The 26,345-nt window shown below is 48.0% G+C and overlaps 1 protein-coding gene across 1 annotated transcript in view; it reads right to left on the bottom strand.

The window, feature by feature from the left end:
• The window catches only part of WWC3 (WWC family member 3), a 108,705-nt gene that overhangs the window by 12,357 nt on the left and 70,003 nt on the right, over positions 1–26,345 (bottom strand). The window contains exons 9-17 of the mRNA XM_061137862.1: positions 14,677–14,919; positions 13,594–13,683; positions 12,245–12,810; positions 6,226–6,346; positions 5,390–5,464; positions 4,521–4,607; positions 3,348–3,540; positions 2,050–2,211; positions 961–1,112 (exon numbers count right to left, since the gene is read on the bottom strand). Of these exons, the coding sequence (XP_060993845.1) occupies positions 961–1,112; positions 2,050–2,211; positions 3,348–3,540; positions 4,521–4,607; positions 5,390–5,464; positions 6,226–6,346; positions 12,245–12,810; positions 13,594–13,683; positions 14,677–14,919 (1,689 nt within the window). The remainder of the gene's footprint in view (positions 1–960; positions 1,113–2,049; positions 2,212–3,347; positions 3,541–4,520; positions 4,608–5,389; positions 5,465–6,225; positions 6,347–12,244; positions 12,811–13,593; positions 13,684–14,676; positions 14,920–26,345) is intronic.

Below are 26,345 nucleotides of genomic sequence, written 5' to 3' on the forward strand. Positions count from 1 at the left end.
TGGAAAAATGTGGAAGTAGAGCAACATGAAAGTGCCTCCAGAAAGGCTCTGCCAGAAAGCTATACACTCATGGTGCCGCTCCTCTGAGCGACTTCTCTATTGCAGACACATCTGCCCTAGTCAAGCATTCACCCATAGGCAGCTCTGGGTAAGACGTAAAGGGGCATCGCATGATTCTATTTACATGAAATGCCCAGAACAAGCAAACCCTTGGAGATGGCATGGAGATGGGCAGTGGCCAGGGACTGAGAGGACTGGGTGGACTGCTAATGGGGATGGGGTTTCCTTTCGGCAGGATGAAAATGCTCTAAACTTGCCTGTGGCTTTGGGGGCATAATTGTGTGCCTGTATTAAAATCCACTGAACTGTGCACTTAAAGGGGTGAACTGTATGGTAGGGAAATTGAAATATGAAAGTCAAAGTCGCTTAATCATGTCTGACTCTTTGAGACCCTATGGACTGTAGCCCACCAGGCTACTCTGTCCATGGGGATTCTTCAAGCAAGAATACTGGATTGGGTAGCCATTTTATTCTCCAGGGAATCTTCCTGACCTAGGGAATGAACCTGGGTCCCCTGCATTGCTGGCAGATTCTTTACCGTCTGAGCCACCAGGGAAGCACTGGTAGGAAGACGTATCCCAATAAAGCAGTTAATAAAGAAAAAAACCAGAATTTTAAAGGCCTATTATATCCAATCTGGGCGGAGGGAGCCCTCAACAGTCCCCCCACTTTAAGAAAATTCAGGAATAGGAGGAAAGGTGAAAAGCCTGTGCCTACAGCTGGAGTCAAAGTATGGCCTTCATGAAGACATACATACATACAACCCCCTCGTGAGAATCCCAACTTCTGCGCAAAGGTATCCAAGAGTTGCCCAGCACATTCTGCAGAAACTAACACTGTAGCTGCTTCACTCCAGGAAGATGCACTGCATCTTTCTCAGGGGCTGCCGGCCGCGCTCACCTCTCAGACACGGCCTCGGCCTGCTCCTCTTTGCGCTCCATCTCCAGGATCTCCTCCTCTGTGTACTCCAGCTTCACGCGCTCCTCGGCCAGCTCTCTCTCTACCGCCTGCAGTTGCGCTGTGGTTCTCGCCAGCAGCACCGTCACTGCGTCCTGCAGGACAAAAGGGATATAGCTGAGAAGCAGCTGAGGCCAGTAGTGTATGGTGGTGAAATGGAATGCCCACGGGAGCACCCTCCTGCCCTGGCTGGCTGGCGGCCGTCTAGTGGCCATCCCTGGCTGCCCTCCAGTGGGAAGCAGCTCAGCCCTGGTTGACAGCAAGTCAGTAACTTGGCCTTTTTAGGGAGCTCTGAAGGTTCAAATTTTAAAGCAACCAATGCATCACTTATGATCAAGAACATGCTGCATTAAAAAACATTATCCTGAACGGCCACATGCATCACTATGTGCTCAGTTGCTCAGTGGGTGAATCAGCAGGGTCTCATCTGAAACAAACCTGTGTGTGCTAAGTCGCTTCAGTTGTGTCCGACTCTTTGTGACCCCATGGACTGCAGCCTACCAGGCTCCTCTGTCCATGGAATTCTCCAGGCAAGACTACTGGAGTGGGTTGCCATTTCCTTCTCCAGGGGATCTTCCCAACCCAGACACTGAATCCACGTCTCTTGCATTGCAGACGAATTCTTTACCGCCAAGCCATTGGGGAAGCCCAAGCATCACTATAGTCCATTTTTATTACTTCTCTTTAAACCCTGCTTCTTCATGGCCACTGTGTTCTAAAACTACTATTCCTATCACTCCAAACTCTGTTATTAAAGTGCTAGCCCCTCAGTCATGTACGACTGTTTGCGACTGCATGGACTGGAGAGCCCACCAGACTCCTCTGTCTGTGGGATTCTCCAGGCAAGAATACTGGAGTGGGTTGGCATGCTCTCCTCTAGGGGAGCTTCCTGACCCAGGGATTGAACTCAGGTCTCCTGCATTGCTGGCAGATTCTTTACTGTCTGAACCACCAGGGAAATCCATATTTACATAGCTGTTTCTTAGAAACAATGTCACCAGGAAGAGCCTGTCTCAAAGCCGGGCCACCTACTGTCTTCCCGCAAGCAGCCAGTGTCAGGTCCCGGGCGGCACAGTTTCCTGGCCGCTCCTCCTCCCGCCGGGGTGGCTCAGGGCCAGTGAACACCTGGACTGAGTACCATCGCAGCTGCATCTCGCTTGAATCGTAATCGGTCAAGTTAATCTGAGCAATGCCCTGCAATGTGTTTAAGAAAAAAAAAAAAAAGCACAACAGGTCCTGAATGACTGCATCTTAATAACCGACGAGCATCAAATAACGTCACCCTTTACTGTTAACCACAAAGGCCACACAATTTTTCACTGCTATTCAAAGGCTGCATGCATGCATGCTACGTCACTTCAGTTGTGTCTGACCCTTTGTGACCCTGTGGACTGTAGCCCTCCAGGCTCCTCTGTCCACGGGAGATTTCAGGCAAGAATACTGGAGTGGGTTGTCATTTCCTTCTCCAGGGGATCTTTCTGACCCAGGTATTGGACCCATGTTTCTTTAAGTCTCCTGCATTAGCAGGCAGATTCTTTACCACTAGCGCCACCAGGGAAGCCTAAAAAGGCTGCAGTGAAATGAAAGTCATCACCAAGGATCTAATGGGGGCAGCTCCTTGCTTGCAGGTTCAGCTCAGTCAGAAAGTGCTAGAAGGGGAAGTAGGGCAGAGAATGGACAACGTGAAGTGGTGGATCAGGCTCAGGGTATGCCACTTAGAAGAGCCGGTGATTCTCACAGGAATTTTTGAAAAAAGGTTGGTGGAACTCTTCTCTAATTCTGACACTGAGGGAATGGGACTAAGGGGGAAAATTCCAACCTTGGAAAGAGAGCAGCCTGGTTTCTAAGCCCTGCCCTGGCTGCCTAGGTAAAGATGGATAGCTGACCCACCCAGTTCCAAGGTTGCCAGATAAAATAGTGTGCATCTGGGTGAACTGTCATTTCAAATAAACAGCAAATTTGTTTAAAAAATATCAATTCTGTCCCAAATATTACATGGGACATACTTATACTAAAAGGGATCCATAGTTTATTTGAAATTCAAATATAACTGACCATTCTATAGTTCTATCTGCCAAGGTTATCAGACCTATTTATTAGTTCCTGTGACTGAAGATGGGGATACTTCAGAAGTGGTTACTCAGACATTTTACAAGTATTCGTTGAGATAATACACAAGTACAAAACAGTTGACAAGATAAGGGGTTTTATCACTGCTTTTTCTCCTCCCTACGACAGAGATCCTTTGACAGCAGGACAATTTATCAGCGCCCCACCACGGGACTCAGGCAGGCAGGGAGGGAAGAGGAGGAGGCAGGGACGGGCCGTACCAGCAGTTCCTCCTGCAGTTGTGGGTTCACGGAGCACACGTATAACTGAAGAGACTTCAACGTCACCATGTTTGAATGCACAGGGATTCTGAACACTTCATTAAATACCAGGGGGGCTTGCAATTCCAGAGCCTTCGAGCAGTAAGTGTTTGGTGTGCTGGAGTCAAGCGGGGGCAGATAGACACGGATGTGTCTGCAACCGAGAGAGGGAGGAAAAAAGCAGATGGAGGCAGCATTTACTGACACAGCTGCATGGGACACTCGTGGACCACAGAAGCATGCAGATACGCCAGCTTGTTTCACTGCCCATATGCAGAGTTTTACTGTCTTTTGGAGAAGATTCTTTTTGTCAACTAAGAGTAAGGCCAAAGAACTTACATGCCCCTGGAGATCAGGGGGAGAAAACCCACTCACAAAGGGAAGACTTCCAGGTCAGTGGTTAGGACTTGAGAGGGACTCAAATGGACATTTTGCTTTTACCATCTTTGTGGGAAAAAATCTGGATGATCTCTCCATGGCCCCTTGGCTCCCTCCCTAAGCTCTGCCTGCTGCGCCAGGCTGTGCTCCCTGCCCTGTTCACCCCCGGCATGGAAGCCAGCACCCAGGAGACGCTCAAGCATCAGTGGATGCCGCAAACCCTCAGCCACCAAAAACCAGGCTGCTTCCAAGGGCTTTGTGAGGCCAGTCTACAAGGATGACTCATGGAAGGGGAGGGCGCCGTCTGGCCTGAACGCCCATCACAGTGGGGGCTCACCCACCTGGGTAAGTGGGACTCCCCCTCCCACCCATTGGGCACCCATCTTCCCGCTAGGGAAAACTCGAATTTCCTTCTCCCAGTTCTGGCACCTCATCTGGTCTCAAGAGCTGAGTACTGTCACCACTAAGCCTTGTGACCAGGAGGGACATCTTAAGCTCAAAGGCTGCCAATGAAGGGCACACAGCCCTTTCTCATCATGGCCACACACATAACCAGGCTGGCTCCCTGAATGCCACCTGCTTCCAATAATAAACCAGCCTCTTCTTAAAACTTACAATCTTTTCTATTTCAGACAGACATGCCCTGGCGTTTTATTCTGAATTCAGGTTCTAAAACAGTCTTCTCCCCTGCCCAAACAGTCAAGCAGTACAGGTCAGCCAGCGGTGTGGTGTGGAAGAGGGCCTGGGGGAGCTTACATTCTGCAGTCTTCCTTTACCATCAGCCCAGCAAAGTTCTTCAGTTGGAGCACGTTCACAAGGAGACACTCATTGGCCCTGTCAAGCCTGGAAAATAAAACACGAGTTCACAGACTGCAAACTCCCTGAGGTGGACAAATCCTTCTGGTGCAACTACTGCAGTGGCCCCCACCCCACTCCCAGGAGACCAGTGCGAAGTCTGGGAACATTTCTTATTGTCACATCAAGTGGAGGTGGGGGGGCCACTGGATCTTGCTGCCACTGAACACTCCAGAGTGCACAGGATGGCCCCCAACCAAGGACCCAGCGCCAAGGTCATGAGCGCCAACACTGAGAAACACTCGGCTAGGATGACAAGAGTGAGCGAAAGAAAGCTGCTGGGATGTAAACATCCTGCCTTGCTCCTCTGAGCACTGCTGGTTATCGCCTTGATACAAACTGTAACTAGGGGACTCCCCTGGTGGTCCAGTGGCTAAGACTCCATGCTTTCAATGCAGGAGGCTGGAGTTCGATCCCTGGTCAGGGAACTATATTCTACATACTGCAACCAAGAAGTTGCATGCCACACCTAAAGAGCCTGCATACACAACAAAGACCTGTTGTAGTCAAATAAATAAAAATTAAAAAAAAAAAAAAGAAAGAAACTGTAACTAGAATCTCAAACACTTCGTGTTGCAAAGCACCCATCTCCCTGGGCTCCACAGGGTGACAGTCCCCAGCTCTGACTTGGTGTCGGAGGACAGCAATGGAGCTGCTTACACAGGTCCCTTCATCCCTCCTGGCCTGTGGGCGGAGCTCTGAGTTGGCAGGTGGGCCCCAATTTACCCATCATCTTCACGATTCACAGGGAAAGAGTCTTCTGTACTCACAGAAATCCAACATAGATCTGGGGCCCCTCGTTACTGCAAGCATCTCCACGAACAGGCTCGTCAGCATCCTCACTCCTGAACACAATCAGAAAAGGATCCATTACTCCAATGGGACGTGGTTACTGCAGGCTCAGCAGAAACTCCCGCTAGGAGTGCTTCTTAGTGAGAGGGGCTTTATTAAGTGGGGACTGAAATAAATGCTCTAAAGTGAATGAAAGGGTATGGCAGGTCCCCAGGATCCATGATGCCATCGCCCAGGGTGCCTGCCGACCAAGTGGTATTTCTGAGAAAATAACTGCATACCTCTGAAGACCACATGTGATGTTTAGGACAAAATTCAAAAACATGTCCTTTAAAATGCTACACAATAAATGAATGTGTACAGATACCCGAGGTGAAATAAATGACATCAAAGGTCTCAAACAAAATAAAGCCCAGAATTGTTCTGCCCTTGCAAAGTGATTCCTTGAGCTGAGGAAAGTGGGAGGGATGGAGAGGCATGGACATCCATTTCAAGTAAATATCTTTTCTAGAAAAAAGCAGGTGTCTCTTGCACACTGATTCTCCTTTTCCAGCTCTACTGGGCTTGTTCCTTTCACTGCCCCCCACCCAGGGCTGGAGAGAGAGCAGTTGTCCTAGAAACAGGGAGCCAGGCCAGTCCCCAGACACCAACCAGGAGCAGAGGGGTTCCCTGGGAATGCTAACAGCCCCCTCCTGGGTGGAGAGAAAGTAGAAGAGCTGCACCCACAGACACACACAGTGTCAAGCCAGACAGGTATGGGCAGGGCTGTCTTTTGGGAAGTGAGCCCAGGGAGGGGAGAAGGTCAGCTTCTAACCTTTTGTTGGGAGGTTCAAACACGCCACTGTCACTGGCCAGGGAGTAATCAGACCGGCAGGTGGACATGTGGCATGGTCTCTGCTCCAGCCTCTGGGCGCTGTCTTCTCGAAGGGTCACTGCTGTAAGCAAGAGACATGGCAGGGCTCAGGAGGTGACAGTGCAGGAGGCCAGGTCATAGCACAGACAAAGGCACAAAGCGGCAGAGACAGGCCAGCATGCGCACAGATGTGTGCTTAACCACCGTCTGCTCGAGAACCCTCTGATAATGAAAACTGGAAGATACAGGCTTCCGGCTACTTCTTTAAAAGCTCTTTAAATGACCATAAATCTCCTTTCACCTCTTTAATGAGCACACAGGACAGAAGGTGGTGGGAAGGCCCTGGGCATGGTGGCACTCTGAGAGAGTGTCAGGGAGAGAGAGATCACTCAGGCATGAAGGACAGCAAGTTCTCTGAGAGCTGGGAGGGTCAGTGTTTCCTCTTTGATGCTGCCTGGTATTCTCCACACTTCACACAAGAAATGTGGACTACACTGCTTCATGATCGGAAAACAGAATTTTTTTAAAAAATCATCAAAATCACCCCTAACAAAACGTAGTGACTTTCAAGTCAGAGGATATACAGATGCAACCCAGACTCGGCCTCTGTCAATGTCTCCGTGGCCCCTTTTTCTCTCTGACTGCAGCATCCTCCTCAGCAGTCCTGGGTACAGACTGGCTTCCAGAAGGTTCTCCTGGGATTAGACAGTCTCGTCACTGAGCAGCTTTCCTTTTGTGTCAGACCTACTTTAACCAAGAGCCACTGACATTCTCCCCTTTACCATTTCGTCAAGTCCTTCTACTCCTTCCCTCATAGCACCAAGTACTCTCTGCTGAATGTGACAATGGACACAGGAGCCTCCATGCTTTCGAGAGAGACACATGTGGTTAGAACACAGCCTTAAACCATGAAGCCCCAACTGAGCCTCACTCTGGCATCACGATGCCTCTTGTCAATCACGCAGGTCCCTCTGGTCTCTCTACTTTTCTTCAGGCATCTAAGCTCTAGAAATTGAAATTTTAGACATCTGTGCATCCCTAAGTTGAGGGAATTTCTCAACAAAATTTGGAATTTCTCAACAAAATTTCTCTCTCATTGTGATGAAGATAGACGAAGAGAGAAAGGAAATGAAAGGCTTAATCCTCAGTGATCATAAGCTTAGTGCATTCCCTCAGTCCACCAATGACCAACTCTCTTTTCAACCAAATTATTAATTCACAGAACAATTAAACCCAAACACATTCAGTGGGGTACAAAACAGATGTGGATGTCTGTGGCTTTGGTCTCATGATGTTAACTGCAGATAAAAGCTGACCTTCCAAAGGTGTGTAGCACCCATCTTAGGGGCCGCTGGCTCCACCTCAGTCAGAGGCAGAAACTGACTCGGTCCCAGGGTGGCTGGAGGTACCAACTCACACATCATAGATCACCAATCCCAAGTCCAGCTCTGCTCATCATCCCTGCCCCACAGAAGAAACCAAAGCCCCCAGGTCTGAACTACAGATGGAAGCCCTCAGGTTGCTGCGTGGAACCCCAGCAAACACAACTGCTCACTACTTCCATTCCCAGTTCTGCCACTTGGCCTTACACATCTTTAAGGAAGTAACACCACGAAACAATCCAGTCAAATTCCAGGCAACCCAGTAACGTGACTCTGACAAAATTTCTCTCTCATTGTGATGAAGATGGACGAAGAGAGAAAGGAAATGAAAGGCTTAATCCTCAGTGTTCACAAGTTTAGTGCATTCATGGAGCAACCAGATGCAGGAGTTGACAGAAGAAGGAAGTACGGTCATCCGTTGCCCTGAGTGAGAAAAAAGCACACGGCAGGCCCCACACTACACGCCCCAACCATCTGCTCTCGGGCTTCAAGGTAATGATGGGACAGTGGGGAGCAGCCAATAAAGTAAGGAATAAACAATCTTCTTCACATTTATTTTTAAAGCCCCTGAACTTTTCATCATGAAACACAGACTGACAAACACTGAGACCTAAGGACAACAATACCATTTGACAAAAAGTAAGAAAGTATAAGGAAAATCACATTGTGGGCAAAGCTGCCAGTTAACATGCTAAAATAATGGAAGCATTAAAGTCTAGGGGGAAATGAAAGGAGGAAAAAAAATACCTCAAGCTTTTAAGAAAGTTCTTACACCACTTTCATAGCCAGATGAATACCATTGAAATGACAATCACAAGAGTAACTGTTGAGCTACTTTAAAGGACAGCTATGAGCTATGCCCTTCCTGACCATGCCTTGACCATCCTAAATACATTGGTTCACTGAACAAAGATGTGACAGAGCCTGACCAGCAAGGCAAAGGCAAGTCCAAAGTGACTTACAGCGAACGTTTCTGTCGAGCCGCATGAAAAAAGAGATAAAAAAGCAGAAAGTGAAAGCACTGTAGAAGTTAAGCCAACAATTTTAAACAGGATAAAGAATGTAATAAAAACATCAATAAATAGATGAATAAAGTCAAAATATTTATGGATTTACATTAGCAAATACCAGTGGGAATGAAAATAGGAATGGATTTCAAAATCATGACACATCTGAGTTTTAAAATTTGGGGAAGATAAAACTGTACTAAACATGTAAAAACTGTTGAAGATGACCATTTATTTTCCTCCTCTCCTGCCCCACCTTCGGTCTCCTCACACTGATTTAAAACCCAATGGGTGATTGTGAATTTTGTGTTACTAAAATTTTATCTTGTTAAAGGTTGCTTGAGTCAAACTTAAACACGTACTCTTATTAGACTGGAGACTACAGGGAACTACGTGACCTCGGGCATCATAAATGAGGGGCGGGGTTAATTTAATGAGTATTGAGATCCTCACCAACTTTATGAAGCTGCGATGACTCTAGGCTTGGGCATTCCCAAAGATCAAGGGAGGCCAGGAGTCATCCATTGTCCACGCCTCAGGCTGCTTACCCAACCCAGCCCCTCATGGAGCACCCATCAGGACCCATTCACGGAGTCAAATACTTCTAGTTTGTAAGGGGTATTTGTAATTGGAGTGTGTGCCAAATTGCTTCAGTCATGTCTGGCTCTGTGTGACCCTATGGACTGTAGCCTGCCAGGCTCCTCTGTCCATGGGATTCTCCAGGCAAGAATACTGGAGTGGGTTGCCATGCCCTCCTCCAAGCGATCTTCCCGACCCAGGGATTGAACCTGTGTCTCTAATCTCCTGCATTGGCAGGCGGGGTCTTTACCACTAGCGCCACCTGTGAAGTGCTTATAATTTAAGTAATTAATCTGTAATCTGAATAATTCTACTCAGAGTGTCATATACGAATACACCACCAGATGGCAGTATCTGACCACGCCAGAAGCAAAGCCCTTGGTCTAAGAATTGTGAAGCATCATAACATCCATCACAAAGTGGAAAAGAAAAGCAAGTCAGGATCAGAAATTAAGTCAGCTCTTCTCTTTCCCACCCTAGCTTTATCCTGGACCAAAAGGAGTGTTTGGCCTTGTGTGGACTTTCTGCATACACAGACTGACACTCTTGTATCTCAACCTTTAAAGAAACATTGTTATGGGTGGTATGGGTGGGTCCAACTCTTTGGACACATGCAAACCCTATGGACTGCATTCCATCAGGCTCCTCTTTCCATGGAATTATCCAGGCAAGAATACTGGAGGGGGTTGCCATTTCCTATTCCAGGGGATCTTCCCAACCCAGGGATCACTGTGCCACCGGAAGTGGGCGGGGAGCACTGAGAAAAGTAAGCTCAAGCAACAACAGATGCACAATTCAATCCTTATTTTGTATTTTCTTTTTTGAATCACAGGAATAAACATGGAACACTGAACCTGTGATTATAATGAAGAACAAAGTGAATAAAGTTCCTCTAAACAAATGAATTACAGAAATGACATATATGGGGATATGAAAGGTGTGTTTGCAAACACAGAGGGGAAGACACTGAAATAAGAGATGCCAAAAAGCTCCAGGACTGCCTAAGAATATACTAGATCTCTGGTTAAAAACATACATGTTACAAGAAACTATTTTATATACATACATACATATATATATCAGTCCTGAATATTCATTGGAAGGATTGATGCTGAAGCTGAAGCCCCAGTACTTTGGCCACCTGATTTGAAGAACTGACTCATCTGAAAAGACCCTGATGCTGGGAAATATTGAAGGTGGGAGGAAAGGGGACAACAGAGGATGAGATAGTTGGATGGCATCACCGATTCAATGGACATGAGTTTGAGCAGGCTCTGGGAGATGGTAATGGACAGGGACAGGGAAGCCTGTCGTGCTGCAGTCTACAGGGTTGCAAAGAGTTGGACATGACTGAGCGGCTGAACTGAACTGAACTGAGTAACTAGCACTGCTCTTGTTTAGTCACTAAGTCGTGTCCAACTCTTTTGTGACCCCACAGACTGTAGTCCATCAGGCTCCTCTGTCCATGGGATTTCCCAGGCAAGAATACTGGAATGAGTTGCTATTTCCTCCTCCAGGGGATCTTGCCGACCCAGGGATAGAACCCATGTCTCCTGCTTGGAAGGCAGATTGTTTACTGCTGGGTTACCAGGGAAGCCCAACATGGTTATACATAAAGAAGAACTGATGGGTAACAGAATGGTGGTGAGTGGAAGAGTCCACAAAGATCACCTCATTTAAGGGCAACGAAGGTGAGACTTAGCCCCATTCAAAGATGCACTCGAGGTGACACAGCTAATGAGTCAACAGGACAGGGAACAGGGTTTGGGTCTAAGCTGCTAGTTTGAAGCCATTTCCACTACCTTGGGTTTGTACTCACGTTTTCTCTTTCTCCTTTGCTACTAAACACTTAACAGTATGGGGCCAGCGTTTCTCAGTCTTGGTACTACAGACACCTTGGCTGGATCATTCTTTGTAGAGGGGACTGTGCCGTGGGCTGAAGGATGTTGAGCAGTGCCGCTGGTCTCCAACCACCAGATGCCAGTAGTACCACCACCATCCCCCTCCCCTTGCCGCCACCAGCCCCTCAGCTATGACAACTGAAAACATCTTGAGACATAGCCAAGTACCTCTAGGGGGCAAAAACACCCCTGGTTGAGATCCACTGTGCTCCACAAATTAGCTGCTGTTTGCCTGAATGGAATGTCTGAAAACAGTTTGGCCATGCAAATAGAAGTTAATTAAATGGGCGGTGGTTTTTGATCTTCTCCAAAAATGCAGTGGGTTCAAATCACTGGAGGCTGGCTCACAAAAGCACATGGGGTCAAGAGAGGGAGGGCTGACGCCCAGGCTCGGCTTTGTGCACCATCCGTCAGCCAGAACACCCTCTGAAACAGCAGACTGGTTTCCCACGTGGGCTACATGTTGACAAGCTGAACTGACAGCAACTAGACAGATGGAATTCTCATGGCTGTGTGTTTCCTGATCTGAACAGCATCAGAGACATCGACTTGGTAGCAAGGAAGGACTGATGCTCACAGGTATGCCTTTTCACTTCCCCCATGACAGACAGTACAAGAACAAAGGATAAAGAGTGAAGTCATAGGGCCAAAGGAAGGAGAGATTTCCGGGGAGGCTGTAGCCTGACAGCCGCCCCCCATGCTGGTCTGAGGTGGGCATACTCAGAAATGCTCCATCTGGGCACACTCCCTGGGAACTTCACTATGGCCCGACTACTTCTTTATCAGGCTCCCAATGTGGAGGAACATGTGGTTCTTATCTTTATTTATAACAACTAACATTCTGAAAACTAGCAAAATACTGGGAAAGACTACTTTGTCAGTTTCCATGACATTTCAAGGACTAGGGACAAGACAAAAGCAAAAGCACGCAGGCAGAGTGGGCGTGCGGGCTTCCTCATCTGTCATCGAGGACTATCCATCGAGGGTCCTTCTAAGCTGAGTGCCCCTGAGGCCACAGCAGAGCAGCTGGCCTCCCTGCACACGACGTCCTCAATGAGCTTGGAACCTTGCCTCCCGACCTGGGGCACCCATGGGACTCATCGGTAGGTACCTGCAGCTGTGGGAGCAGTGGCCACTTGGGGTCCTCGCTCATGAGATCCTTCCCCGTCCCCGGGGCATCCATGCGGTGGCAGGGCTGCAGCGCCTGGCAGGTCTTCATCCCCCACGGTGGCGGCCTGAGCCCGCAGCCTGTCCAGGGCGCCCAGGCCTGCCACCTCAAAGCCATCACCGAGCTGGGCCAGGGGCGAGTCTCGCGAGGCCGGGAGGAAGGGCGTGTCCAGGGGCGAGCTGGGAGGGGACAGCGAGGATAGGGAGGACCTCGAGGACAGGGAGGCCAGCGACTGTGGCGTGTCTAGGGAGCGCCTCGGCTTGTGCAGGCCCGGGGGCCCCGCGGTGTCCGCCAGGCCCACATCCCGGCCCAGGGAGTCGAAGGGCACGAGGTCGAAGCGCAGGAGCGGGCCGCCCTCGGTGTCAGGCTTGTCGTACTGTGGGAGCCCGTAGATGTCGGTGAAACTGACAGAGCTCAGTGAGCCCCGGCTGGAAGCCAGGGAGCCACGGCTGGAGGCCAGGGAGCCACGGCTGCTCCCCGAGGACATGGTCAGGGTGCTGGCAGAAAGGCTGAAAAGAGAAGAGCAGCCTGGAGCCCATGGCTGAAGCCCGCTTGGCCCCACCCGAGGCCAGCCTCCGGGATGCTCCAGGAGCAAAACCCTGCCTTGTGCTCATCAACCCCACCTGTGAGCTGTTTAAGACACCCACTCCCCACCCTTGAGTTTGTGACTATTTCCTTTGTTTCTGTGCATGTCAGTAGAGAACACAGGTTAACATCCAGGACTCTTGCCTGAGTTTAAGTTTCAGCTCAAACTCAGACTAGCTGAAGGTCTTTTTTGGTCAAGGGCTTTTTGCCCTTTCTGAGCCACCCACTTTCTTGGGTGGGGAGTGCTGTGATGAGAACAGTTCCTGCCTCAAGGCACTCTTAGGAGGGGAACTGAGAAAATAATACACAGAAAGCCCTTAACACAATGCTTTCCAATACAGTTAAATACTTGAAAACCAGATATATTACTGAGCATCCACATCTTAAAGGTATTTGTGCCTTAAAGAGATAAAAATGTATGTGTGCATATATGTACATGAATATATACACTTTCTGATGCTGTGAGCTACAAAATCCTTGGGCAAATCTGATATTAGATTTGTTATTCTGAAGTCCCACTTGGTTCTCCTCAGAGTCCTAGATCATACATGATATGAGCAGCTCTTCTTAAAAAATATCATGTATCCACTTTTCTGTCCTGTCTTTACAACCACTTCAGGATCTAAGTTCTGGGAGAGAAAACCAAGGTAAAGGGCATTGTGAAGCTCATGACCACATCATTACAATATGATAATCAAGTTACTCACCTTTGTAACTGGGACTGGAGATAGGACGTTAGGCGGGTGGCTTCTTCCAGCTGCATCAGGAGACAGTTTCTTTTTTCCTGAAGCAGAATCCTATAGGTACAAAAACAGTCCACTGGTGGATTTCAAAGATAGCAAGTATATTTTCCTAACAAGAAATGCAACTACTAGTTCCCTCGAACTGATTGAGCTTTGAATGACTAAATTCTAAAAAGCACATCCAGGTCATAAAAACCAAGATAACAGAGATGTGAGTTGTTTTGCTTAAAAATGTACCACCAGCCCCCTGAACAGCACCTGATACACTGGGGAAGTGCAGCACATGGGTAGGTAGGCAGATGGCTAGATGGGTGAGTGGATGGATGGATGGATGGATGGATTAGTGGATAGATGGGTGGATACAAGGATGGATAAATCAATGGGTGGGTAGCTGCATAGACTGATGGATACGGGGGTGGGAGGATGGACAGGCTGATAGATGGATGAGTGAACAGGCAGTTTGGATGGACAACAGTAGACAGGAAGATGGGCCTAAAGATGGGAGGATGGGTGTGCGTGGATGAACAGATGGATGGAGACTAGACTAGAAGATGGATACAAATGCCCAGCACGCGATAATCTACTGGAATTCCTGGGAACAAATCAGTCCCTTGTTTTTAAGCCCTCTTCCAGGCAAAACCATATGAAATTCTAATATCTCAGAATTCAAAGATCAAGCACTAAATAAAAAAGCCACTGCCCAAGTGTGGGAGGTAGTTTTCTCTCTACTTTTTCCTATGGGGTGGGTCAGGACGACGACCTGAAAATACAGGGGTGGGGTACCCGGCACCTGCAGCAGGAGCAGGCAGGGTCTAACTCATGGGTTCCCCGGTCTTCTTCCTTCCTCCATCCCCTTCTCGACCATCTCCCACTTGTGAACAGGGACCAGGAGTCTTGGAGCCTTGAGCACAGCTGGCACCCCTGGAGGACGGGCAGGTGCATGCTCTGTCCACCTTCCACCAGGCAATAGCTGCCAGAGGAATCAGTGACCACAGGCAGCCGTGCAATCTGGCTTTGCCAGCCGCTCCTCCGGCGCTACTTGCCCACCTTTCAGTGGCGCCCTGCATGGACGTGGCCCGAGCACGCTGGATCTCCTCCTCTAGGCGCCGCCGCTCCTCCTCCAGTCTCACCACATCCTCCGCTGGTCGCCTCTGCTGGATGATGAGCTGTAGCTCCTGAAGCAGGGCCTCCTTCTCCTTGACGAGCTGCAGCCGGTCCCTGTCAGCCTCAGCCAGGCCCGGCCACGACTCGCTCTCCAGCTGGGCCAGCTGCTGCTGGATGTTCAAGACTCTGCAGGAGAGGGACATGGGAAGATCCACAAACTTGATGAAACACCCACGTCTTCACACAGTCTCAGCACCGTCACACAGATTCTAGAAACTCACTCTGACCAATAGCGGAATGACTGCACTGAGTCAACCTCACACGGCACAAATAACGGATCTGGAAGTGAGATGGAACGAACCCAATGTAGAAGCCCTTTGCATCATCTGCCCTGGCCTATGAGATTAGGGATGACGGTAAGGATGTTTATTGCAGGGCTTCCCAGGTGGCTCAGTGGTAAAGAACCCCCTGCCATTGCAGGAGACCTGGGTTTGATCCCTGGGTTCAGAAGATTCCCTGGAGGAGTGCGTGGCAACCTGCTCCAGTATTTTTGCCTGGAGAGTCTCATGGACAGAGGAGCCTGGCGGGCTATAGTCCATGGGGTCACAGAGTTGGACACAACTGAAGCAACTGAGCAAGCATGCATGTTTGTTTCAAAGAAGACCCCAATTCACCCACATGCCTGGTGTTGCTTCCTATGTGTGCTGTTTTGGAACGAGACAGAGCCCGCTCATTTCTCTCTGCGCCCCCTCCCTCATCAGTAGCTGAACACTGTGCTAGACGCATGAGAGATGCTTCCAGCCACCTGCCGTCTCTGTGCGCCTAGCTGCGGAGCCCACCTTGAGAAAACCCAGGAGAGAATCACACCCCTCACAAGATCCTCAAGAGTGCCAGAGGCCTCGACCATGCAGGACATTCAAAATGCCTGGCAGAGAGCAGGTACTCAACCAAAGCTAAATGCGTGAAATGGAAAATGAACATGCCAGCAAGTATATGAAAGAATGGGAGTCAAGTCGCGGTGAGCCTGGATGTGGTGCAGGGTAACCCTCAAGCTGCAGAAATACAGCTCTCGTCACCCCCACCCTGTGCACCCAAATGGCCCACAGGCCCACTGGGCAGACAGACTAGTCTCCTGAGATTGTGCTGAAGGCAGAGGAAGTGAAAGAGACGTGGCACGTGTTTTTAGAGCATCCCTAAAAGCAGGAGCACGATGTTTTAAGCCCTTTACGTTTTTTCTTCTCTCTTTTTTTCTTTTTTGCCCTTTACGTTTATATGTGGCTCAAGATGAGGGTGGCTTCTGGGCAGAAAGAAGGATTTGCAGACCTGACCAGAAGCCAGCCCTATGCCGGAAACAGGTTGGCACATGGGCCCAAAACTAAATCCAATGACTTCTCTGAGGTCACAGAGAGATGTGAGGGCAGCTAAGTGGCAGGTGCATTCAGTCCTCTAGCCTCAAGACTGTGGTTCTCAAAGCAGGGTCCCTGAGTCAGCCTCAGCATCACCTGGGAGCTCGTTAAAATGCAAACTGAAGGTCCCACCCCAGATCTGCTGAACACCATGCTCTGCAGATGGAGTGGGGCAATCTGGGTTTTGACAAGCCCTCCTAGGTGCTTCTTGCCAAAAGTGTGACACCCGCTGCTTTTCAGGCACCCCAGCCTGGTCTGGAGAATGCAAACTGTCCTTGGAGCTCTTATGGCTTCCATCAGGCAGGGATAGGATGATCCTCACTAAAATGAGAAAGGCGAGAGTGCTTCTGAGACTGTCCCATTTGGTGCTCAGGACACATGTCATGAATCAAAGCTGGTGTCCTCACTGGGTCCAGACTTCAGAATCCATCTCAACACTGTGCTTCCTTGCAGATACTGACAGTCAACTGGCATCGGCCCATGTGTTAAGGTCTGTGGGATATCCCTGTACTAGTCTGAGCTGCTCCTGAACTAGACATGAGCATGGAACTAGTCAATCTGACAAAAGGATTGGCCAAGGCGCCTTCAAGTGAAGAAGCTGAAGCTCCAACACTTTGGTCACCTGCTGCGAAAAGCCAACTCACTGGAAAAGACCCTGCTGCTGGGAAAGATTGAGGGCAAGAGGAGAAGGGGATGACAGACAGAGGGTGAGATGGGTGGATGGGGTCATTGATTCAATGGACGTGAGTTTGAGCAAGCTCTGGGAGATGGTGAAGGACAGGGAAGCCTGGCGTGCTACAGTCCATGGGGTCACAAAGAGTCAGACATGGCTGAGTGACTAAACAACAACAACCACCTTCTTCAAGCACCAAACCAATTAGAAAATCCAGTCATGAAAAGAAGAGTATACAAGTTATAGTTTAAATGTGCACATTTTACTCAAGCCCAGTTCCCCAAAAAGGTAAAGAAAATAGCTGAATGTCAGTAGCTTTATTAGGCAAATTCTTTTCTAACATAAGACCAATTTCCTGCAAATGTGTTGGAAAATGGTGCCAAACCATGTCACTGAAAAAACTAATGACAGATGCAGCTCAACAGGGTTAGGAATCCAACTGGGCTTAAGCATCTACCTCTCTCTAATTAGTGTAATTAAAATTTATGGCAGTCATATAACTGAAGCCCAAGGAAGCACTCCAAGCAGACCCATAAATTAGCACCAAATCAGACATTAGACTCAGCGAAATTTTTGGAACATTCTACTGTAGATCAAGCCAAGTCAAAGGTAAGGAATAAATATAAAAGAGATGTACAAAGAGCAAATCCATTGGGTCCTCATAATTTTTCATTTCAATGTATACAGGAAAGCCTATTTGAGCCCAAGTAAAGTTAGCAGTATTACCTGGTGATATATACTAATAATTCTCATACTACAAGCACACATATTTTTAAAAGCACTCCTTTTGAGTTTTCTGAAGTTAACATGTGAGGAGATCAAGGTTCCATTTGCATTGGCCAGCTCCAGGTTAGCCACCACTGCATGGGGATTCAAGTTGCTGAGGGTGGGTGGAGATCCAATCCTAGATAATCCTGCTTTTTCCAGGAAAATCTCAAGTGACTCAGTTATGTCCGACTCTTTGCGGCCCCATGGACTGTAGCCCGCCAGACTCCTCTGTCCATGGGATTCTCCAGGCAAGAATACTGGAGTGGGTTGCCATTTCCTTCTCCAGGGGATCTTCCCAACACAGGGATAGAATCCAAGTCTCCTGCACTGCAGGCAGATTCTTTACCATCTGAGGCACCAGGAAAGCCCCCAAGTAATATCCACTATCAGAACAAAGAATAAGGAAAAAACTCAATTATGAGAGGAAAACGAGGCAAAGGGCAGATTTCAAAAGGTCTGCCCACTGTGAGTATAAAAGAAATAGTACAGTGGCCAGGATTAAACAGTAACAGAAACTGTAACTTTCCAGAGCTCGCAAGAAAAAGGTGTATGGACCGACATATGGTGAGGGGTGCCTCCTGTAGCAGAAACAATTTGGGTGAAGCTGACTTAATGTAACCCACCTGGAAAGGTTGTTTGGACTGTATTGAGCACTAGATGAGCACACTGTGCTTAAGAACAGAGGTTTATTGCTTTTTTTAATAATTAAATTTCACGGCACTGCAAATCACTGCAGAGCTCCCTATGAATCTAGAGGGATACTGGCATATATTGTGTGTGTTAGTCGCTCAGTTGTGTTTGACTCTTTGCAACCTCATGGACTGTAGCCCAACACACTCCTCTGTCCCTGGAATTCTCCAGGCAAGAACACTGGAGTGGGTTGCCATTCCCTTCTCCAGGGGATATTCCCGAACCATTGCAGGCAGATTCTTTACTGTCTGAGCCACAAGGGAAGCTGACTGGAATAGACTAGAAAGTGTAATTTCTTTCTCTAGATCCATAATCTTGAGTTAGACATTTGGGGTCTGCTCATAGCCAGGCTGAGAGAAGCATGTGGTGTCTGTCTATACCGGGAACCAAGAATGCTAGAATTCCTTCTTGTACATTTCTTGTACAAATGTTGTCTTGAATATTTGCCACGGAAGATGCAGGATGGCTTTACCTTTAAAACGATAAGCCTTGTCTACCGTGCTGCTGGCCCAGAAAAGAACATGTGCAAGGAGGACCCTTCCTGTATTAGGGTTAATGGATCCAAGAGACCTTCTACCTCAGGCTAAACAACAAATGTATAGTTCTGATGTCCCTTCTATATCCACACCCAGTAGCTGATATGCAGTGCGGAATTGGAACCCCACTCTTGCAAGTGCCATCATTCCAACTCCAGAAAATAAAGGGAAAACCATTTCCAGAAAGGCTGTTTTCTACCATATTTTCTCAGTGGAATGAAATATAAGCAAACAAAGCAAGGTAATGATTAAAATTTGCAAAAAAAGAAAATGTTCCAAGTCCTTTTTTTTTTTGACTGCACCGTGTGGCTTGTGGGATCTTAATTCCCCAACTAGGGATTGAACATGGGACCACAGCAGTGAGCGCACATAATCCTAACTACTGGACTGCCAGGAAACTGCCCAAGTTCATTTTCAAAGAGAATCAAGATCAACGTAAAACTGGTGACGGTTTGTTTTTTCCCTGAGAGTCAGCTGAGTTTACTGATTTTTATTTTTGATAGGTAATCCCTTTTATAGCCTATATATATCCTCTCACAAATGCCTTTTAAAGGCTTTAAGACACACGTCCCTGTGCACAGAATAGTCAAGAAATGAAAGCAAGTCCTCAGTCAAGCATTCCGGTCTCATGTTTATCGTGTGATTTTTAAATTTCACCCCTTGAACAGGCCTAATGTAGACAGAAGTCAAATATGAATCATTTTTCCCTTACTATTTTTGCCCAAACACCTTTTCTGTTACAACCCAGGCACCATTAAACCATGAATGGAAACCTGCATTTATGTGGCAGAAACTGCTCGGACCCTTACGGTTCATGTGGAAATCTTAAATATGACTTTCATTTTTCAAAGAAGAAAATGCACTTTTAATATTGCACAGTTTTGAGGCATATTTTACATATTCAGAGTAATCCCCAGTTCTTTGAATCTATACCTCAATTCTGGGATCTACGATATAATTTTGCACGTTCCTAAAACACTGCCACTTTCTGGAACAGAAATGGAACTCCAGGCCAGCCACAGCCCTGACTCAGGGTGAGGGGACAAGATGGACCCAATGCCAGATTCTAGGACATGATGCCAGGTTAGAGTCTCGTGCCTTCAGAAGTCAATTACAGCTATAGACTTATTCTTCTTATGTTTTCTCTCTTTAGTTTTCTTTCTGCAAATATCTATTTAAATGGAAAGCAAAAGTCTACCACAGTCTCATCTAAGATCTGAGTCATATGGACAGTGAAATCACTTTACCTCAATGAACTAAATATTGGTCAACTAGTGTCCATTCAGCTCGACTCTTTATACTGGAAACTCATGGAGTCTGAATCTAGGCCGTGTGGCATAAGAAGGGCCTATGTTCCCTGGTGGGCTCGTGGTGGGAATCTGCCTGCCAAGGCAGGGGTTACGAGTTTCATCCCTGGTCCAGGAAGATCCCACACGCTGCAGAGCAACTAAGGATGTGTGCTACAACTACTGAGCCTGTGTACCTAGAGCCCATGCTCTGCAACAGGAGAAGCCACCAGGAGAAGCCCATGCACCACAACAAAGAGTAGCCCCCGCTCGCCACAACTAGAGAAAAAGTCCATGCAGCAATGAACACCCAGCTCAGCCAAAAATAAACAATCTTTTAAAAATTTATCAAAAAAAAAAAAAAAGACAGGCCTACAAATACCCCAACACCCCTCCCTGCCCTCACATCTTGTCCCCTCTGAACAAATAGAGCTTCAGAATGACTTCTTTAAATGGAAAGCAGATGGTCCCCAGGTTTCTTTCTCTTGGCCTGTTTCCTTTGTCTCTCACGGCCGTGCCCCACTCCCAAACCCAGATACACGGCCACTGGAGAACTGAAGGGAAAATCCAAGGGACTGATCGAATTCAGCTGGAATCCTAACGCTCCATCAGCGACGGCACAGGACCCGTCCTGGCAACAAACACTGAGACACGGAGACACAGGCTGGGCCGAATGTTTTGTTCCTATCAGGGACAGCAAGTGTTTCTATGGAAACAGCTACAGTTTGTGCACAGTTCTGGAACAAGCACTCTTAGGTTAAAAATAAGGAGCCATCTGCGTCATCAGGATTGCTTCAAGAAGACTTGTTCCTCCAAACTGGCTTTGAAAAATTCTCTCAAGTTTTTAACCAATAGTGTGAAAATATTCCTATCCTAAGGTCTGCCTTGGGAACCAAAGTGATGTTCCTGAAGGAAAAGGAAGAAAACAGTTGTTGGGATATACTTCACATGACCTAGAGGGCTTCCCAAGTGGTAAAGAATCCACCTGCCAATGCAGGAGACGCAAGAGACACAGAATCGATCCCTGAGCTGGGAAGATTCCCTTGAAGGAGGAAATGGCAACCCACTCCAGTATCCTTGCCTGGAGAATCCCATGGACAGAGGAGCCTGGTGGGCTACAGTCCATGGGGTCGCCAAAGAGTCGGACACAACTGGGTAACTGAGCACATGACCCACGGTTGAAAACAAAACTAGTCACCATGACAGTGGTGGTCTGGTCTAAAGAATTCTCTAGAAATCATACCATTGTTTGGAATTATGAGTTTTGCTTCTATAAACTTCCTTTAAATCTGAAGAGACATAAAACCCCTCATTGTCCAGAACATTTATTGTCTTTTGATGATTTCCCAACTCTGAGAAAGAATCTCGAATCTAGATATACAAGGAAATACATCAAGGCATCAGCTTTTCCCCATTTAGAAGTGGCAGAGCCCAGGAGGTTTTACAGAGGGGAAGGAAGCTAATCTTCGAGGGGTGCAGCCTGGCAACAAAAAGAATGCCTCAAGGATGGTTTTTTTTTCCCCCTCAAGGATATTTTTAAGCAGGTGAAGCTCCAATGAAAGCACCAAACTATCAAATACCAAGATCCACAGCCTAAGTGATCCTTGACCATAAAGTGAGCCTAAGAGAACTCTCTCTGGGGTTGTTCTCCCCTGCCCCCTAAGAAACTTGCAATTATACAACTCTCCACCCTGATCCCTGTGCCCCCTTGATTAAGAAAGCTCTTCCTCAACACGTGGGCAGCCAGAATTCCAACATCCTTCAGGGCCCAGCTCCAAAGCTGTTTTTTCCAACACCCAAGAGGAGGATTCATGATGGGGTGGTCCATGACCACAAGCCCTTCTGAATGACCACGAAAGCCCAGGAACCACAAGCTGAGCTGGGAGCGATGACGTGTCATGTGAACACAGTTTCTGAAATGAAGAGACCATGACCCGCCTCCATGAGATCCCCAAGGGCATGCATGTCTAAAGGCCCTTTCTTCTTGTAAATCCAGGGGAATTAGCCCAAGGCTCATACCAGGACGAGGGTTTTGGAGCCAGGAGCCAGGAGCAGAGCGGCTGACCTGGCACTGACCCGGGTCCAAGAATTCCTTCCACCCGCCTGTTCATAGGGGTGAAGGCCAAAGAGCACGTGTGATCTAAGGGGACCCCTGTTTACTCTTTCAGTAAATATTCACCAGACACTTAGTTGTTGGAATTAGTCATGAGCTAACTGGACAAAAATTTCTGCCCTCATGAGGTTTCCATTCTTGCAGGGAAAAACAAACAATAAAAAAAGCAAACACATAAAGTATGGGCTCCCCAGGTGGTGCTAGTGGTAAAGAACCCACCTGCCAATGCAGAAGACACAAGAGATGCAGGTTCGATCCCTGGGTTGGGAAGATCCTGGGGAGGAGGGCATGGCAACCCACTCCAGTATTATTGCCTTGAAAATCCCATGGACAGAGGAGCCTGGCAGGCTGCAGCCCATGGGATCCCAAAGAGTTGGACATGACTGAAGAGACTTAATATGCACATGCATAAAGTATAGAGCAGGTTAGCTGGTTACATTTGCTGGGAGAATCAAGGTGATGGGGTGGTGGATGGGAGTGATCTTTTATTCAGAATGATGAGAAAAGTGTCTCTGACAGTGAAAAGAAGGAGAGCAGAGGCCATGTGACCCATTGAGGCCACACATCCCATCGCAGGCAGAGGAAACAGCGGGGGCCAAGGGTACTGTGTTAGTTGCCTTTTGTTTCTCTAACAAATGACCACAAACTTGGGAGGCTTACAACAACACACATCATTACCTTACAGTCCCATCCAAGTACTAACCAGGCCCGACTCTGCTTGGCTTCCGAGATCAGATGAGATCGGGCACATTCGGGGTGGTATGGCCACAGACCTTACAGTTCCAGATGACAGAAGTCAACAATGAGTGACAGGGTTGTGATTATTCGGGGGGCTCAAGGGAAGAATCTATTTTGCAGCGGTTTCTCAGGGCTGCTCACTTTCCTTGGCTCACAGGCCTGCATCACTCTGATCTCTGCATCCATCCTCACATCTCCTTCTCTGCTTCTCCCTCTTCTAAGGACCCTTGGGATTACACTGAGCCTATCGAGGTAATCCCTGGTGGCTCAGATGATAAAGAATCTGCCTGCAATCTGGGAGACCTGGGTTCGAACCCTGGGTCAGGAAAATCCCCTGAAGAAGGGCATGGCAACCCATTCCAGTATTCTTGCCTGAAGAATCCCATGGACAGAGAAGCCTGGTGAGCTACAGTCCATGGGGTTGCAAAGAGTCGGACATGACTGAGCGACTAAATGGCCACCATCAAGGTGATCCAGCGTCATCTCCCCACCCCCAGATCTCTAACTTGAGGCCATCTGCAAAGCTCCTTCTGCCAAGGAAGGCAACAGAGCCACGGGTTCTGGGGATTAGGATGTGGATATCTCAGGGGGTCATTACTGTGCCAACCTCCAGCAATAAATCAGAAGTGTGCCTGACAGGTGTTAGGCCCAATGTGTAAGAGGAACACCGAGGGGGCCAGCATGGCTGGAATAGGCTAATGCCTTGAGTCAGTGGAAGACTTGCCCTTGGGTCTTGCCACATACAGTAGGGATTTCGGAGCAAGATAAGAAGCCTAAGAATCAGATTTCCTAAAGGCAGCAAGAAACTCTGGGCCATCTGAGTCTTTTCTGGGGGGACTGTCCTGGGTATTGTGGGTTGTTAAGCAATATCCTTGGACTCCCCACATGGGATGCCAGCAGTGCCCTCTCTCCAGTCACAAGAACCAAAAACATCCCCTAGGGGGGTCACCCCCATCCCGTAGGGGCTGATGGAATCTAACATGTTGTAAAAGGAGTGCTTGTCTGCAAAAACAATTCAGACTCAGAAATTTAAATAACTGAAAGTATGCTGATCTGCACCATCAGTACACCATCCCCTGCATCCTTCACCAGGGAAGGACGTGACAACTCACAGAATGTCTTTGTCCACGACTCCAAAAAAATGTACAAAGAATGCTGGTATTTAACCAGGATGAGGAGACACAGAAATCAGGGCTCTCCATTGCTACTGGTGGCAGGGTAAAGCATATGGGTCATTTGGAAGACAATTCGGTGGGACCGATCAGAACTTCCAACATAAAGGTCTTTAGACCCATATGTTTCCTTGCTAAGTATCTGTCCAAGGAAACAGGCATTCCTACAAGACTGGGGCCTATACATAGACGTGCGCTATTTGTGAAAAGAAAAAAACTGGCATCATCGAGATGTCCATCCAGAGAGGATGGTTATAATCATTAGAAAAGCTATGCATCATATACTAGATTTAACTACATTGAGTTTCATTTACTTAAATGTTTACATAAAACCTGGAAGATTTCACACCAAATCATTAATGGTGGGAGGTAGGATTAGAGAGGAAGTTAAGATAGGAGGTCTCTATTGATTGCATCTTTGACAAAAACAATGTATTCATGTATTATTTATGTAATAAAAACAAGCAGGAAAACACACAGGTATATATATATGCTAAATCGTGTCTGACTCTGTGACCCCATGGACTGTAGCCCACCAAGCTCCTCTGTCCATGAGATTCTACAGGCAAGAATACTGGAGTGGGTAGCCTTTCCCTCCTACAGGGGATCTTCCCAACCTAGGGATCAAACCCAGGTCTCCTGCATTGCAGGAAGATTCTTTACTGTCTGAGTCACCAGGGAAGCTCTCTATATATGCACAAATAAATGCAAGCATACATGTGTTACATGTGTACATAGACATACAAGCAGATTTGTACATGCTTCTGAACCCTGTGTGTCTATACATATATGCAGTGTGCGTGCATGCAGGTGCACACCCCACAGGTACTATCTGGGGTTATCTCTACCCCCAGGCAGACTCACTGAGGTCCTCACAATGTCTGTTAGCTGTGGGGGAGTTTATATGTCCTCATGGCCTCACATAAACCATGCCACGTCTGTGAACAGGGCGGGTGCCAGTCAGAAGTAGTCTCCTCGCCCCCCCACCCCTGGCAGCTTCTCTGCCCATGGCTGTGAAGGAAGCTGCTGGGGTCACCCATATGGAAATGAGGCAGATGTGGGCCTGCTGAGACAGCACAATCCTCCAGCACTAGTGACATGGGGGCTGGAGGGTTCTCTGGTCTTTCCCCACTTGATGCCATTGGTGCCTCCCCTAGAGCTATGACAACTACTGACATCTGTAAATGTGGCCAGAAGTCCATCGGGGGTAGGGGGGTCCCACCATTGCACCCCTCCCTCACTCCCTGACCCAGTGGGAACCACTGTCCTAGTGGGGAAAGAACAATTGTGAGCCAACCTGGCATGTCCTTACAACGGATCTCAGATCTCTAAATGTGGCCAAGGCAGCTCAGAAAGGCATTTTGGAGAAGCCCCTACTTTCCCACAAAGGTCGAGGCACTGGGGACAGGACCTTCCTCTGCAACTGCGGTGCCTTTCCTAACAAGGTTCTGGTGAACCTGAGATACTCCTCCCCTTTAAAAGATACTGATGAAAGAGAACTCCATCAGTATCCTGAAGAATGATCCCTCTGAAGTGTCCTCCCCTGAAGAATGCTCTTAAATCCTGGTCTTTCCGCCCAAATGTTATTATCTCAATATTTAAAAAGATTACTCACTCTGTACCAACATCATCTCTAGAAAACCAAAATATCCCTTGCTATGGCTGGTAAATGTCACAGCCAAACAGTAACAATTACGTTAAGTGCAGCACCCATCAAGTTTCTGCGGCTTAATACAACACAGCAAATTCCAACACCCACACGGTGCAGCAGAAACATGCAAGGAGCAGAGGACTATTGAGACAATATTCTCAATACTGAGACAACAACGTCTGACAAATGCCACCAGTGAGCTCCAGAGAGCAGCTGCCTGAGGCCAGGGAAGTGGTCCACGGGGAAGTGTAGTGCCCTCTTCGAGCATATCACTGCATCCTGCAGAGCAAGAGCCAGGAGGATCGGGCAGAGGGGCTCTGAGTGGAGGCTGGGTCATCTCCAGCCAGCCCTCCAGCGGGGAGTCATATGATCTGCTTTGGATGCTATTTTTACATTTGCTAAAAAGGCCATGAAGCGGATTTCCAGACATCCCTGAATGATACAGTATACCGAGCAAACCCAACTATTTAGCTTCCAGAACGGACACCCTTGACCTGCTTGGCATTCGCTCCTCTTCCTCCACCCCCTGGACAGCAGTTCATATGTGACTAAAGAAACTTCTTGAAAAAGATAGGCACC

This window comes from Dama dama, chromosome X, assembly GCF_033118175.1.
Source record: "Dama dama isolate Ldn47 chromosome X, ASM3311817v1, whole genome shotgun sequence".
NCBI classification, from domain to species: Eukaryota; Metazoa; Chordata; class Mammalia; order Artiodactyla; family Cervidae; genus Dama; species Dama dama.